The sequence below is a fragment of the Myotis daubentonii genome, chromosome 1, assembly GCF_963259705.1.
Source record: "Myotis daubentonii chromosome 1, mMyoDau2.1, whole genome shotgun sequence".
NCBI classification, from domain to species: Eukaryota; Metazoa; Chordata; class Mammalia; order Chiroptera; family Vespertilionidae; genus Myotis; species Myotis daubentonii.
Genome location: NC_081840.1, coordinates 151,550,905 through 151,568,181, shown reverse-complemented (window position 1 = coordinate 151,568,181; position 17,277 = coordinate 151,550,905). Strand labels below are relative to the sequence as shown.

The following is a 17,277-nucleotide window of genomic DNA, read 5'->3' as shown; positions in this document are numbered from 1 at the left end:
TCATAACTTTGGGGGACAGAGAGAAGGAGGTGCTACTGGAATCAAATGGGTACAGGCAGTTAAACATCCTGGAATATACAGGATAGCTGTCTTTTCCATGAATTTTTGGTCCAAATGTTAATAGTACTGAGGTTGAAAATCTGGTCTAACCAAAGAGGGAGAAATCTATGTAATTAAGACTGTTTGGACCTGGGAGAAGAAAATGGTGCAAAAGTAAAAATTAAGATTTCAAGCTGAGTTGATAAAAGAATGATGGTATCATTAACAGATACCCATAAGGAGAATGAACAGGTAATGGCAAGGAAGGTGAGACTGAGTTTTGGAAATAGATACTTGAAAATAAATCCATACAGATATGTAAGTTCTATAAAGAGACAGCTGGACAGATATACAGACTGATATAGACAGATGACAGATAGACCTACAGATATATAGATTTGACAGTTGATAGTAAGAGTCTTAGGGCAGGACCTATTCAGCCTACTATTAGAAAAATGTGGACAGCCTGTTTTAATTTTTGGAAATAGCTGTAATGAGTCAGATCTGTGTTTTAATCTTGGGCTTATGTTAATTAGTCATGTAAGTTTGGAACCAAGTTTATTTAACTTCTTAGTTTCGCAATCTTTAAATAATATTTTAAGCAGCACCATTCTTTCTCCTAAGTACCCTATTACCTTATTTATGCATTCACTCATTTTATATCTCTTCCTTTGTGTATATATTTATAAGATATCTCTTTCTTACTCTCTCTTTTATATCTCATTTTAACATCCATTTTTTGGCATCTGACATACCTACATTCTGTCCTACAACATTTTAGTCTTTCTTACAATAATGTAAGATTTAATTATAATACAGTAACAATTCTAAATATTTTACCAGTCTACTTGAAATGACATGAGCTGAAGCAGCTTAGAAGGGTGAGTTCCAGCTCTACCAACCAGGATTTTACTGTTCAAGCTCATAAGCCTCAAATTCCTCACCTATAAAAAAGGGTATATATCAAAGCAATATGGTATTGGCATAAAAACAGACACATAGATCAGTGGAACAGATTGAGAGCCTAGAAATAAACCCATACACATATGATCAACTAATTTAACACAAAGAAGCCAAGAATATAGCTTCTTCAATAAATAGTATTAAGAGACTGGGCAGCCATATGAAAAAAACACATGCAAAAAACTGAACCACTATCTTATACCATATACAAAAATCAACTCAAAATAGATTAAAGACTAAAATGTAAGACTTGAAACCATAAACTTCCTACAATGAAATAGGGGTAAGAGCTCCTAGTTATCAGTCTTGATGATCTTAAAAAATTTTTATTTGACACCAAAGCAAAGGAAACAAAAATAAACAAGTTGAGCATATTAAACTAAAAGCCTTCTGTACAGTAAACAAAACCATCAACAAAATAAAAAGGAACCTGTAGAATGGAAAAAAAATATTTTCAAATCACATATCTGATAAGGCATATATCTGATAAGGGGTTAATATCCAAAATAAATAAAAAAACCCATACAACTCAACAGAAACCAAATAATCCAATTAAAGCATGGGGAAAGGACTTGAATAAACATTTCTCCAAAGACATACTGATGGCCAACAGGTACATGAAAATGTGCTCCACATCTCTAATAATCAGGGAAATACTAATCAAAACCACAATGAGATTGTCACTTTACAACTTTTAGAAAGACTAGTACCAAAAAGAAGTAAGTGCTGATAAGAATGTGGAGAAAAGGGAACACTTGGTACACTGTTGTTAGGAATGTAAAATGGTGCAGCCACTATGAGAAACAGTATGGAAGCTCCTCAAGTATTTAAAAATAGAACTGCCATATGGATTCAGAATCCCACTGTGGGCATTTATCCAAAAGGGGGGTGGGGAGGACTGGACCACTGTCTTATATAGTGTTCAGTGGCATATTCACTATAGACAACATTTGGACAAAACGTGTCTGTCAACAGATGAATGAATAAACAGGATGACACCACCGCCCCCCAACACACACACCTACATGCACACACACAATGGAGTATTATTCAAAGAAAGAAGGAATTCCTGCCATTTGTGACAACATGGATGGAGCTAGAGAACAGTATTATGCTAAGTAAAACAAGTCAGTTAGAGAAAGACAAATATTCATGGTTATCACTTATATGTGCAATCAAATGAATAGGTATAATAGGACCAAGTTCACAAATGTAAGTGCTATAAAAGGCAGTATTATAATTCTTTTTTTTTTAAAATATATTCTATTGATTTTTTACAGAGACGAAGGGAGAGAGATGGAGAGTTAGAAACATCGATGAGAGAGAAGCATCGATCAGCTGCCTCCTGCACATCTCCCACTGGGGATGTGCCCGCAACCCAGGTACATGCCCCTGACCGGAATCGAACCTGGAACCCCTCAGTCCGCAAGCCGACGCTCTATCCACTGAGCCAAACCGGCTTCGGCAGTATTATAATTCTTTATTACAGCCTCCTCTTCCCATTTCCTTGATTGTTTGGTAAACTTATGGGGATTTCTTCTCTTAAATCTAGTGTCTACTTTCTGGCTTTCTCTGGTCTTTGCATGAAGGTAGAATTACAGGCATGGTGTAAGGGTATTGTCCCTGAGCACACCTTACTTTCCATATAGTGGCATTATTTCATTATTCATCTCTTTTTCCTACCAACTTATTTACATAGATTTTTCTAAATTATATGCTAACTTTCCCTTTTCCTTCTTGCCCAATCTTTGTAATAATTTTTATGTTTCCTTCCCTCATGAAACATTTACTTTACATGTATTTAAAGACTCTTCAGAACATAGTCTGGATCAAATGAAGAATCACTAAACTTCCTACAGTAATTCATAAAATTAAAACCAAGTTATGAGCATTTGGGAACAAAAATTTTCCCCGCACCAATTACCTGCGATCTGTGGAGAATGTGTACGCTCAGGAGTTTCTAATATAAGTGGGAGACAAGAGTCTCAAACAGGATACAATGAAAAATGAACTACTTCTCAGATTCTAATGGGAGTTACAGACCACTGAGATGTTACCATCATAAAGTAAAAGTAATCAATTTCTTTAATATAACCTAACATATAAATGTTAAGTGCAGTAATTCTGAAAATCCTTTATTTGCTATTGTGATACTTACATTTCTAATTTCACAATTTAGGTATTACCTATCAGGAGCTAATAGGCCAAAGTCAGGGCCAGTCAATTTTTCCAAATAAAATACTTGCACATATGGAGAGGATGAGAAAATTAACTGACAATTTCACATTTTATCTTATTTCATGGATAATATTTGCATATGTCACATATATCATTCTGAATTGATTTTCATACCTATGGTATATTTTCAATAATCAGATGCTTAAAAATTATATTAATATTTACCCACTGCTTCTTCTTGGTCTGAGAAATTAGTTGTTTGTGCTGTGTTGCTAGCTTCTTGATTTCCTCTACAAACTCTTCTTTACATTTTTCCTTTACTTGTTTACATTTTCTGTCCATCTCACCCTGCATATTGGCGACAGCCTTATTTACAGCTTGTCTTTTTTCTTCTTCCATTTCAGAACGCAGCTGAAATGAAAAACAAGTTAACCCACAATATGTCAGCTCACAATTTACAAAGGCCTTAATACATTGTTTCTACTTAAACGATGTACCTCTTCCCTTTATTTTACTAAGAGCTGTGAATATTCAGGTGAGAAATATTTAGGTATTGTTGCTTGAAATAGCATAAAAGATATTTTATTTTATTCTTATTTTTAGTGTTATTTCTAGTTTTAAAAAGCAGCTGTCTGGCTGAGACATGAGTGAAAGAAGCTAAACTGCTACAGGGAAAGGCTCACTCACTATGCCCAGGGGTAAGAGGGCAAGTCACACTGTGGGGGCTCCTGACCTTTTCTAGAGCTTCTCGTACAACTCTTTCAGTTTCTCGCTTGTGATCAGACTTCATTCGGTCTTTAAAGTCATTGAAAATTTTGGTGTATTTGTCGTGGCACATGCTTTGACACACTCCATCACTGGTGGTCTGGGTGCTTCTATGCAGCATTCTTGGTGAAGAGGCACTTAACTTCTTGGTTTGAGTTGACACTGAAACTTTTTCGATTGGCTGAGGCAATGTGGGGATTTCCTGGCTGGAACTGACTGCTTCAGTTTCAGGCTCTGGTTCCTAAAGGGTAAGGAAAGTGCTTCAATGTAAAACAAAACCATTAACTCACTAGTTCAAGAATAAGCTCTATTAGGATAAAACAGTGATAACATAAAATAGCTATATAAGAAACTGTTTTTAAAAAAACGCATTACTAGTAAGTACATGCTATTAGATATATTTTACCATAATCAAATATTAAAAAATGGAAAAAAACAACTAAAAACACATGCAATTAGTAGCTACAATGGTTCTAAACAGTAACTTCATCTACAATTTCCTTATATGTTAATACTCATTTGATTTTAAAAAACTAAACAAAGACATTTATCATTTTAAATCATTATCAATTTATAGTCATTTTTTGGACTAGATTTATTAACAAATTTCCTAAAATCCTAAACCACTTTTCAGTGAACATGTGTTTGGCCTATACCCAAAAATACGCCTGGATTTAAAACAAGCATGGATTATATACTTTAAAAGGCTGAGCTGAACCATAGTTTCCTCCCGTTTTAAAATGCTGGCCTAAGTGATGTACTAGATAAACACATTGTATTTAATAATGCCATGAGAACATAGCAGAGTTCCAGGATATGCCAAAAAGTGCACTCCCACTTAGCCAGATTTGGTCAGTGGTTGCTCAGTTGAGGTGGAGGCTTGGCACATGTATGTTTTTCCAGTGACAGAATATGATAATGGTCAGAAGACTGGGTTCAAACTTGGCTGATATTATCTGACTGATGGCAATGCATTTCACAAGTACACATCACGAGCAATCATCTTGCCTGTAACTTTGAAAACATTTTCTGTGCCAATGCCACCAGGAAACTTCAAGGTACACAACTTACTTCTTTTTTGGGTTCCACACTTTGATTACGTCGCCCTTTCTTTGCTCTTGGTTCCTGAGTGACCTTTAGCTGTGGGCATCATAAAAGTAACAGCATATTATTCCAGACACTGAAACACTTCTCTGCTAAAAATACTAGCTATGGGCCCACAGGTAAGAAGTAGCTCATTCCATTTCATGAAGGCACCTCTTACTCATTACTGCTCTGGTGTGCAGGGCTTGAAAGAGCTAATGTGCCTGTGGAAGAGCAGTAGAGCACTTAACTCTTCAAACAGGCAGATCAGATCAGGGTGTGGGTGGCCTAGCTACTTGAACTGGGTTCAGTTTCTTTGGCAGAGCACTTCACAAATGTTTACACGAAAAAAAGGAGAAATGTCAAAGCAGTCTTCACAGCAGCAGTTCTCAACCTGTGGGTCGCGACTCCTTTAGGGGTCAAACGATCCTTTCACAGGGGCCGCCTAAGGCCATCGGAAAACACATATATAATTACATATTTTTGTGATTAATCACTATGCTTCAATTATGTTCAATTTGTAACAATGAAAAAACCTCCTGCATATCAGATATTTATATTATGATTCATAACAGTAGCAAAATTACAGTTATGAAGTAGCAACGAAAATAATTTTATGGTTGGGGGTCATCACAACATGAGGAACTGTATTAAAGGGTTGTGGCATTAGGAAGGTTGAGAACCACTGCTTTATAGCAAGGAGTGTGCATTAACAATGTTCACAGTTAAAATAATAACTGATGTGTGGTTTCTATGTGGACACCACTCACTTGCTCATTGCTGGTAGAGGAGATACTGGATTCTGCCTCCTCCTCCCCACGGTCCTCATTCTTAGACTTCCAAAATCTTCCTTCACGAAGGAAACGCTGATGCAGTTCCAGCTCATCACAAGCCTTTTTCCAACCCATACTGCGTTTAACATGCAGCCGATGGACATTGACTGTGATGTCCTGTATGTTTTCAGAAGGGATCCAAGCCCTAGCAACATTTAAAGGTTATAGTTAGAAATTTCCAAAATGGTAGAGGACTCCATCCATTTGTAAAGTATGGTTTGTGGAAATTCCAATTTACTGACCTGTTAGCTATGGCTTGAATAAAAACTCTTACCGATCACTAAAGTGTCTCAAATTATCTCAGAACTATTTTCTTTAACCAGCTTAACATTGTCATGGTTTAGATATACATTTTGCATAAGTCCTTTTTAAAATGTTATCTCTTATTGATCTAAAATACTGTAAGTTACTTAAAATCTAGCTATTTGCAGATTAGAAGTACAGAATCATTTGAAAATGCCCAGAAATTTTCATGAGATTCATACATATGAGGGCTTCCAAGAAATATTATCTAGTGGGTAATATTTATATTATATCCCTACTCATTAACTGAACCATATTTAATTAATGGACAGAGAAGTGTCTGACTCATTCGGCAATCAAGTACACAGCTATGAACACAACTTCAAGTGTCTCTGAATTATATGTAATATTGATCTAAAACTACAGAATGAAAAATGTATTTGGTCTTATTGGAAAAAATGCTGACAATTTTCCTGGGCACTAATCATTAGACTGGACTGAAATAATATCGAGAATGCTGTTTACTGTGTGCTGGTGAAGACACCGCAAAGCATACAACAGTGAGTGCGGCCCATCTGATCTTGAGTATTACTCCCACCAACAAGGGTATTTTGGTTCACTTTTTAAAGCTGTGGGTTTTTAGAGAAATTTCTATTATGAACAATGCTGACTACCTGTAACAAACTCCTGAACTGTGAAAGTATTTCCCCTTAAATTATCTACTTGTGCCCTGGATACAATAAAATTAGTATCTATTCTTAACATGGGACTTAATTCTCAATGTTGTTCATAATACATTCTTATCCTCTTTTTAAAATACATTTATTTTTATTGTTAATAGTATTACAGATAACTCTCACTCCCCGCCCCCCTTTTACCTTCCTCCTCCCAGCCCCTACCTACCACCCCAGGTCTTCACTACCCTATTGCCCGTGTCCATGGGCTATGCATATAAATCTCCTCTTTAATCAACTCCATTATTGTAGGTAACCAGATTTCACTTTTAAAGGTATCAGTGGGTATGAGATCTGATCTACAAAAAAATAACTGAAATGGCAAACAAACACTCCACAATTTAAAGTGTTAATAAACAGAGATATAATCTAATTTGGCTATATCTATACATCTGTCATGATTCTTTGAATATATGCAGAATAAAATGGCTCAGGGATATCTGAAGGCAAATGAACATAAACCATTCTATTTTTTCTTATAGGACCTGATTTCCTGGCTGTGCCATCCCACCCTCTAACTACACGCAGCAGAAAGAGTTAGCCTTGACAAGGAGACCTTATTAGCTACTTTTTTTCCCTCTTACAGGCAAAACCTTGCAAATCTTACCTATACTCTAAGGCAGTGGTTCTCAACCTTCTGGCCCTTTAAATACAGTTCCTTATGTTGTGACCCAACCATAAAATTATTTTCGTTGCTATTTCATAACTGTAATGTTGCTACTGGTACGAATCGTAATGTAAATATCTGATATGTAGGATGGTCTTAGGCGACCCCTGTGAAAGGGTCGATCGACCGCCAAAGGGGTCGCAACCCACAGGTTGAGAACCTCTGGAGGGATCACAGTCACCTTTCTTTCCTAGAACATTACAATTTACCAAGGTCAAGGGACAAAGTAGCACATTCTGAGTGTACAGAAGGGACTACTAGTCTGAAACCATTTATTAATTTAAAATTTATTTTTTTCTCCTACCTACATGTAAAGATATGATGAAATAACAGAAGAATATTTATTGGATCATTATATAACAATGAGAATTTATTTAAATACCACTAAACTTGTACATTAAAAAAAAAGTATTTATTAATGAAAACTTTCAGCTGGTAGCCCTTATTAGCCATCTGTTCTCATTGTATAACATGTTGTTTAAGTAATTAAAACTAATGATCATAATATTTATAAAGTTTGTTTTCCAATAAATCAAATATTCTAATAATGATAGAGAATCATTTTCAAGGTGTTCCTTCATCAATCCTTCACTTCAAATATTGTACTGATTACACTGTAACCAGGAAAGCAAAAAGACTAGATTGACAGTAAAATTGTAGACCTTTTATTTTCTAAAATAAAAGCTTTCGAGTCCCATCTGCCCAGAATCTTCAGATAAAAATTTTACAGCAAGTATTTTTGGGAAAAAAACTTCTGGAAATATAATTTTATTTTATATATAATGAGGTCTTTATATATAAAAATTCCTTTAAACCTTATAAACTCATATAGGATAGGTACTATTGAGGCCCCTATTTTATAAGTGAGGAAACAAGGCTGAGAGAGACTAAAATAACTTGCCCAAGACTAGAGTAGAAAACGATGGTGCAAGGACACAAATCTAACCACTGGACCTTCCACGGTATCAATTTAGAGATTTCTACAGATTAGTGTTTCTATAGAACGGCTGCCCTAACTCACTTGTGACGTGTGCACTGCTGCCCACTGGTTTTGATGGAAAACTGAAACAAACTGAATATGAGCATGTAACATTGAAAATTACCACTTAATCATACAATTTGAACATTCATTTTGTACTTAATTATGGTATTACTAGAGGCCTGATGCATGAAATTCGTGCATGGGGGGGGGGGGGGGGGCGGTGTCCCTCAGTCCAGCCTGCACCCTCTCCAATCTAGGACCCCTCGCGGGATGTCCGACTGCTGGTTTAAACTGCTGGATGTCTAAACTGGCAGTCGGACATCCCTCTCACAATCCAGGACTGCTGGCTCCCAACCGCTCACCTGCCTGCCTGCCTGATTGCCCCTAACTGCTTCTGCCTGCCAGCATGATCACCCCCTAACTACTCCCCTGCCAGCCTGATCGACGCCTAACTGCTCCCCTGCTGGCCCGATCGCCCCCAACTGCCTTCCCCTGCCAGCCCAATCGCCCCCAACTGCCCTCCCCTACTGGCCTGATCATCCCCAACTGCCCTCCCCTGCTGGCCATCTTGTGGCTGTGGGCGCCGCCATCTTTGAGGGCATGGCAGTAAATTAGCATATTCCCTCCTTATTGACTGTGGGTGCCGCCATCTTTGCAACAGCATGAGGGTCAATTAGCATATTCCCTATTTATTAGATAGGATTATTTAACTAATGTTTCTTGCCATTAAAACAGTGTCAGCTGATTGTGCATCTATGAAAGAACAAAACTTTTTTGGACATTTACACTATTCACAGGTTTCTTAGAACTAAACTTCTACTTAAATTAAATGGAGACTAGGTAAAAATTCACTATGGGAGGAATGAAGTCTCATTCTGTAGCTTCTTTTATAGTAATAACAACTATACAGGACACTTACCCTCCAGGCATGACAGGAGACAGATGCTTCATGAAATGTAAATTTAAATCCTTGGACAGTGTCACTTTTAGATCAAGTAGCTGACTTTTGGCATTTTCTCCCTTTAATTTAATATTTGTGTTAAATGAACCCCCCACAAATTTCATGTGAATTATTTTTCCTATTGTGGCTTAGAATAGTTAGACTCATTAATCTCTGAGTCCTATGACAGTTCACAGTACTTGAATTCACTTTTAGAGTCAATGCTTTAATGACACATTATTTAGGACACTATCTTAGACTTCCTAATGTTCACTGTGCAGTAAAATTTAAGGCCTTAATATCACAATAAAGGAGAGCTATAATTTTATAGAACAGTTTAGCATTTTGTGTCAAATAACTATGCAAAAATAATTTTATAGTAATAAAAAGGGGTTTTACCCTTGGGATACATATATTGTTATATTATGAAAATGCAAATTTTATGCTTTGATGTATACATATCCCTAGCAACAGACTTTAAAATCTAGATTGGAAACAATGTCTGGTAATTCTATGCATATAATTCTTATATATACTTAGATCCCAAGATTGAAACTCTATTCTACTACTGAGTTGCTTATTTTGGTCTATGGCTTTTGAAAGATGGTTGAAACCACCATAATGTCATTAGAATACTATGAAATGGACACATCTTAAGAATCCTTCCCCCCTTCACTGCCATCAGGAATTCAGGTCAGCTTTAACATGCATCTGAGTTCAACAGTGTTAGTTACTGAAACTATCTTGCTTAGTAAAAAATAACTGAAATATACCTAAAGATACAATTTATAGAACTCACTGTTAGTTGCCTAGTCAAGTTATATGCTGTTTCTTAAGAAACTTCATGCTGTTTCTGATAAAGCTACCAGAACACTGGTAATGGCCAGACTGAGTCTTAAGAACTGAGAGCTCAGCTGAAACCGGTTTGACTCAGTGGATAGACCGTCGGCCTGCGGACTGAAGGGTCCCAGGTTCGATTCCAGTCAGGGGCATGTGCCTTGGTTGTGGGCACATCCCCAGTAGGAGATGTGCAGGAGGTGGCTGATGGATGTTTCTCTCTCATCGATGTTTCTAACTCTCTGCCTCTCTCCCTTCCTCTCTGTAAAAAATCAATAAAATATATTAAAAAAAAAAAAAAGAACTGAGAGCTCAGCTACTCCGGCTGCATGTGGGTCGTGATTACCTTTGATGGTGGTGACCAAAGAAGCGGACGTCAACCTGATTGTCCTCCTTCTGCATGACCTTGGCTGGCCAGAATCCAAAACCTTTCATCTTAGCCCAAACCAGTTCATGATTAGGTATCTGCAAATAAAACGTCCTACCTTGTCATTACTTTTAAAGTATTAAGTATAAGTGTATCATTCATTAATATTGAATTAGTTAAGTATAACTCATTATTTTGAAAACATTACTAAACACATAGAACTTGTTTTCTTTTTTCTGGGATTGACTGACTTTGCCTCCAAGAAAAACACCAAAAACTAAAATTTGCATGAGAGAAGGAATATGGACCTTCATTTCTGAGAAGAGAAGAAAAATACCCACTTACTATCCTGTAGCACTATGAAATGAGGCAGTGGGGGCAAACAGAAGACCCTCACTGTGTTTCATGAGCCTGTTAGAAATGGGTGGATTTGAAACCCTGATTCAAACCTAACTAATCTGAGATTCAAATTTTAAAAAACTTTCAAGTGACTGAGAAGCACGTAACTTCTGGAAGACCGATTGCTCTCAGGTGGCCTTTTACATTGTGCCTTTGGGGCCCCCAGAACACTTACAGGTTTTCTTGTCATCACCCTTCCTGAAATCATCTCATTTTAGGGGAAATTATACAGGTATTAACATCTATAAAGCCTTCAATTTCTTGTGAAAGAATGAGAAGAAAAGCAAAAATCTATTATATATATTAAGGGACTCAATGTTTAGCTTTAAGTTCCTTGTTTTAAAGTCAAAATTGGATAACAATCCCAAGCTGGTTTCCCATGTCTCAGTTTTTACACTCATTGAAACCATATGTCCTATGATATAAAGAAACATATTTAGGAAGGATTATAAACTTTAAGCAAACTGGAAATAAACTTCCTTAGAGCATCATATACTTAAGAGGTAAAACACAAAAAAATCACAAAATGTCACATACGCAAGGATAGCAGAACCAATTGTCAGGACGAGCATTGGACAAATAGAAGCAGTTCTTGCAAAGCTGTAACTCATCCAGCTGAAAAAGAACAACTATTTTAGCCTACAAAATATAAAGATCTGCATTAAACTATATAAAATCGATTCACATAAATTAACATTCTTGTTCATGTACACAAATAGCCTTGAATTTTGTTCCTAAGTTTAAATTTTAAGTTTTCAATAATATTGGAAAAACCTGCCACTTTCCTGTTCAAACTACCCCCATGGTCTCAGATTGCATTTAAAAGAGAAAACAAATTCCTTACAAGGCCTGGCATGTCTGACCTCTGCGTTCCAGCCTCACTGGTGCCTTTGGCTCTTTAGTACTTGGATTAATGCAATTTCCTCAGTAAGGTCTTCCTCATCTACCCACATAAAATATCCACTACCAATAATAGCAGTCCTTACTTTGCCTCATTCTCCATTTTAGTCTTTGTTTTCTTTCATAACATTTTTTTCCAACTTATAAACATATTTTGACTGTTTCTTATTTAAGTATCCCTCTCTTCAGAATACAGCTCCATTAGCAGGAAGCCAGTACCTTGATCACCATTTCATTCCTCTTAACACATGCTCAGCACACAATAGACTCTTAGTAAACATATTTAATGGATTTTAAAAAGTCAAATTTGAAATAAATTTAAGAAACAAAACTTTTATGTAATTGAGACACTTTTGCAAAGACAATATGATTACAGGTGTTTCAAATAAGAAAGACCATATATACAAAAAAACCTTCCCAAAATAGTATTTCATTTACTATATAAATATGAACTGTGTTGTTTGGTTGTTGTTTTGCCTGTGTAGTATCCTTTATCCAAAGAAGGTAACATTTGTTGAGTGTCTCTGCCCCATACAAAACATGTACATGCATTAGGTAACCAATAACTTAAGGGTGATTAAAAAAGAGCAAACAAAATTTCTTTGTAGAAGTTACTTAGTAACTAAATCTCCTAGGATGTCTGAGAATAGTTTGACAGAATTTTTTGCCTCTATTTGCATTATTTCCCATGTATATAAAAAATGGAAATAAACTGATATTTAATGGAAATTACAAAATTAAAATATGTAAGATGAGTGGGATTGTGAAATTAATTCGAAATATAGTAAGAGTTTAATTACTAGGTATAGACAATACCTCATGACAGGTATCTTTATACAGCATTCTTGCAATGTCAGCTTGCTCACTGTCTGCTGTAATTAAAGACAGATATCCATTACCAATAATCTAAAATACAGACTACCAAAATTAATACACTCATTTAAATTTTCTTTCATTTTGACAAAAGTAGATATATACCATTTAAAACAAAATGTGTATTGTTTTTAAAAGTTCAGGCAGTGAAATAAAATTCTACAGGCAGCTTTAATTTCACATCTAACATAGCACTAATTCTCTAGGTAAAGAGTGGCCTCTTTCTTTACCTTTAAGTGATAGAATATTAATGGGGAAACAACCAGAATTAATCACAGTGCTTATAAAAAGCCTTTCAACTAAGTTCATAAATAAAACTATAAAAAGTAATACTTTCATCATTTAGTGTACTAGTGTTTTGCTTTTGGACAGTTCATTCTATAAGCTATAACTACATTACCAAATATTTTTAAGATTAAACCATAACATTATTACTTACAGATAATTAAAATACTAATTTTAATGTAATATTTTATAAAAGTTATTTCTCAACATGGAATGTAAATGGTATGAAAAAAATGCAAAAGAAAAAGCAAAAAATATTCAACCTCCATAGAAAATCACTGTATTGTGGAGAAGTAGCTGAGCATCAGCTTTGAACTCTTCATAACTTCGGTATTTCCCTTCATTCACTTTCTGCAGTGATTAAAAAACAAAATGGCAAGAGTTACTAGTAAAAATATTTGTCTGCAATATGATAACATGGTTAGAGTATGGGATGCAACAGATTTTTCCAAATAACATCATGGCTATTCCTGTGTCCCACAGTGTTGACACACCATATGTAAGAGAAACCCACAACTCCAGTGCAGTTAGAATGTGACAGTATGGTTAAGTGTGGCAGATCTGCTGTCCTATAACCACTGCTGTCTTTTCTACTGATTTACTGGAGTGAACTTGGCAGCTTGAACATCTTCTTGTGTAGCAATGATAAAAGCTCACTGTAAACAGTTAAAAGCTTTGGCCAATGTCGCTGATGAGAACTTAACTACTTATTATAACACAGGAGAATAAAGACTGGAGAAAAAGAACTGTTAGCCTCTGTGACAGTTTAACATGACTAAAGAAGACACATTTGTAATTCTGAATTGGGAAAGGTTAGGTGGGAAATCTGAGGGGTTTCTGGGATAAGACAAAATTTTTAGAAGGAGGTATGACAAATTAACTCAACAACAAGAAGGTATTTTCTTATCCTCATGATATTTTTAGGAAATAGGTTTGAAAAGTGCTTGGGTGTCAAATACTAAAATATTAAGGCCTCTAAAGAATAATTAAGATCTTCCCTGACAGGTGTGACTCAGTTGGCTGGGTGTAGTCCAGTGCACTGAAAGGTTGCAGTGTTCGATTCTAGCTCAGGGCACATGACCAGGTTCTGGGCTTGATCCCCAGGAAGGGGTGTGCAGGAGGCAGCTGATCAATGTTTCATTCTCTCTCCCTCTCTCTCTAAATATCAATTTTAAAAAAGGTTAAGAACCAACCTTTTTCTTGAAATCCTCCAAAACCCAATTCAGTGGCCCTTTTTTGGAAGGCTTCCCCCAGATTCCCTAGCTGAAGGTAGTTGCCTCCTGTCATGTGCCTCAAGATTTACTGTATTGGGCTCTGGGATGCTTATACCCTCTGTGATTTGTGAGGTATGCACCGTGCCTTGCATTTTGATCTGGACTGTAGTTAAGCTCCTACAACCATAAAAATCATGTCTTCCTCTACTTTTCTTACAGTGCTTTTGCTCATGAATAGCACTTGCCAAGCAGAGAACCAAGACAGCATCCACCCATCTAGTGTTCTCTATGGAGCCAAGAGGATCAAACTGGGGATCTGGGTCGGTGCCATGCAGGAAGGGAAAGCTGCAAGAGCACGGCAGGGGCAGGAAGGGCAACTGGGTTCAACATTCTTTCACAGGCCTCAGAGTTTAGGAAAAGGGGCTATACCTAAGGCTATGAAATCTGCCAGTAGTAGGTAAAATTTAAACTGTTTTTATTCTAGGATTTGCCAGAATTTTAAGGGAACAACTGTTATTTACCCTTTCCTTCCATAGAAATAATACACCTTTAGTCTTTCTCAGCTGCTAAGGCAGTGGTTCTCAACCTGTGGGTCGTGACCTCTTTAGGGGGTCAAACGACCCCTTCACAGGGGTCGCCTAAGACCACTGGAAAACACATATATAATTACATATTGTTTTTGTGATTAATCACTATGCTTCAATTATGTTCAATTTATAACAATGAAATTGGGGGTCACCACAACATGAGGAACTGTATTAAAGGGTCGCGGCATTAGGAAGGTTGAGAACCACTGTGCTAAGGGATTAGGAAATTTATAAGATAATTTCAAATAATTCCTATGGTCTTCCTATAAGCTATTATGGCCAACCATAAGATTTTAAAATTTCAAAAGGACACATAAATTACAAAATTAGTAATTCAGCAACCCTAACTTAAAACATGTCTAAGTGTCCTAAGGGATTTTATTGCAATTAGTAATTAAATATTAACAAACCCAACATTCCTCAGCTAGCATTGATAACATTAAGAACTTTAAGAATAATTATTTGGTTCAAGTTCATTTCATTGTTTCCCAAGACTCTAGATTAGTTCTATGCTCTAATTTTCCCTTGAGAGAAGCCCCCACGTACTAAAACTAGGGACCTGTGTCCAGATGTGCATTCTCTACATCTGAAATACTAAATTGACCCGGGTCCCATTCATTTGCTTTCACAAACAAGTATCAAGACTTTACATGTCGCTTAAAACCAGCCCTATTAAAAGGCCTGGTAGTACCAGAGTGACCACACGAAATTTAAAACAATAGGCATGTATGTGTGGTGGCCATGCTTAGCTGGTTCTAGTAAGACACTGGGCAGGCACATCCTCCTCAAGCAGGAATGGCACCCAGGATCATGCTTGGCTGTGATCTCTCATTCACCTGGGAGCCATGAGGTAAATGGGAAGCAGTAGGGAAGGAATGGCTTTACCTCTTGTATGGTGGGGACGTCAACCGCTGAATGCACCAGCCTCCGGTACATCGGGTGTTTGCTGTCCTTTCCCTTTTTATTAAGGTCTATAGCCTGGAAGGTCATTAAATACACCGTTTAAATGTGACTAGAGAGAGACAGGTAAAACATCAATTTCTAAAGAAGTACTTTAGAACTTACCAGAGAAATGTACATGCACTATATAGTTTAACATGGCATTCCTTAAGGTTTTGACAAAACAGTTATTGTGGAGCATTCCATTTCATTTTAAACACTATCAATGAAAATGTTCTGATAAACAAATTTTCTAAATGTAAATGTTTCTAATCTAATGCAGCTAAAGAAATGTCTGTTCTAAAACAAAGACAAAACAAAAAAATCTAAAAGCCTATTATAGAACAACTAGGGGCCCGGTGCACGAAATTCATGCACTGTGTGTGTGTGTGTGTGTGTGGGGGGGGGAGTGTCCCTCAGCCCAGCCTGCCCCCTCTCACATACTGGGAGCCCTCAGGCGTTGACCCCCATCACCCTCCAATCACAGGATCGGCCCCTTGCCCAGGCCTGATGCCTCTGACAGAGGTGTCAGGCCTGGGCAGGGGACCCTCATTTCCCCCCATCACTGGTTCTGCCCCCAGCCCAGGCCTGATGCCTCTGGCCCAGGCATCAGGCCTGGGCAGGGGACCCCCAGACCCCTCCGATTGCTGGCTCTGCCCCTTGCCCAGGCCTGATGCCTCGGCCAGAGGCGTAGACCCCCATCTCCCTCTGATCGCTTGCTCCACCCCCCGCCCAAGCCTGACGCCTCTGACCCAGGCTTCAGGCCTGGGCAAGGGGACCATCATATCCCCCCAATCCCCGGCTCAGCCCCCCACCCAGGCCTGATGCCTCAGCCAGAGGAGTTGACCCTCATCACCCTCCGATCACCAATCACCGGATCGGCCCCTTGACCAGGCCTGAGGCCTCCGGCAGAGGTGTCAGGCCTGGGCAGGGGAACCCCAGCTCCCCGCGGTTGCAGGCTCTGCCCCTGCCCAGGCCTAACGCCTCTGGCTGAGGCGTCCGGCCTGGGCAGCGGGGACCTGCAGCTGCAGCGGCCCCGCGATCGTGGGCTCCGCTTTAGGCCCAGGCAAGGGATCCCTAGCTCCCGGGACTGCCGGCTTCAACCGTGTCCAGCTCCCATCGCTGGCTCCACCCCTACTTCCTGCTATCACTGGCCAGGGCGACAAAGGCGCCTGATTCTCCGATCATGGCTGGGGGGCAGGGCAAAGGCGGCCCCAGAGCCGCCTTTGCCCTGCCCCCCCCCCCCCCCCCCGCTCTTAGCTCCCCCCTGGGTTTCCGATCACTGTCAGTGGCAGGGGGCTTCTTCCTGCTTTCCCTTTCGCCTCCCTGCATTGTGCCTACATATGCAAATTAACCGCCATCTTATTGGCAGTTAATTCGCATATAGCCCTGATTAGCCAATGAAAAGGGTATCGTCGTATGCCAATTACCATTTTTCTCTTTTATTAG

The 17,277-nt window shown here is 38.2% G+C and overlaps 1 protein-coding gene across 33 annotated transcripts in view; it reads right to left on the bottom strand.

Annotated features, from left to right (window-relative positions):
• ZMYND11 (zinc finger MYND-type containing 11) overlaps nucleotides 1-17,277 on the bottom strand; it is a 141,979-nt gene that overhangs the window by 12,412 nt on the left and 112,290 nt on the right. For 15 of the 33 annotated variants that reach the window (XM_059662591.1, XM_059662702.1, XM_059662582.1 and 12 more), the window contains 11 exons: nucleotides 15,775-15,867; nucleotides 13,352-13,439; nucleotides 12,747-12,802; nucleotides 11,568-11,645; nucleotides 10,611-10,729; nucleotides 5,799-6,006; nucleotides 5,017-5,085; nucleotides 3,914-4,186; nucleotides 3,406-3,591; nucleotides 2,927-2,962; nucleotides 880-983 (listed from right to left, as the gene is read on the bottom strand). In XM_059662591.1, the coding sequence (XP_059518574.1) occupies nucleotides 880-983; nucleotides 2,927-2,962; nucleotides 3,406-3,591; nucleotides 3,914-4,186; nucleotides 5,017-5,085; nucleotides 5,799-6,006; nucleotides 10,611-10,729; nucleotides 11,568-11,645; nucleotides 12,747-12,802; nucleotides 13,352-13,439; nucleotides 15,775-15,867 (1,310 nt within the window). The remainder of the gene's footprint in view (nucleotides 1-879; nucleotides 984-2,926; nucleotides 2,963-3,405; nucleotides 3,592-3,913; nucleotides 4,187-5,016; nucleotides 5,086-5,798; nucleotides 6,007-10,610; nucleotides 10,730-11,567; nucleotides 11,646-12,746; nucleotides 12,803-13,351; nucleotides 13,440-15,774; nucleotides 15,868-17,277) is intronic. The other 18 variants (XM_059662659.1, XM_059662749.1, XM_059662784.1 and 15 more) reach the window with 10 other exon arrangements.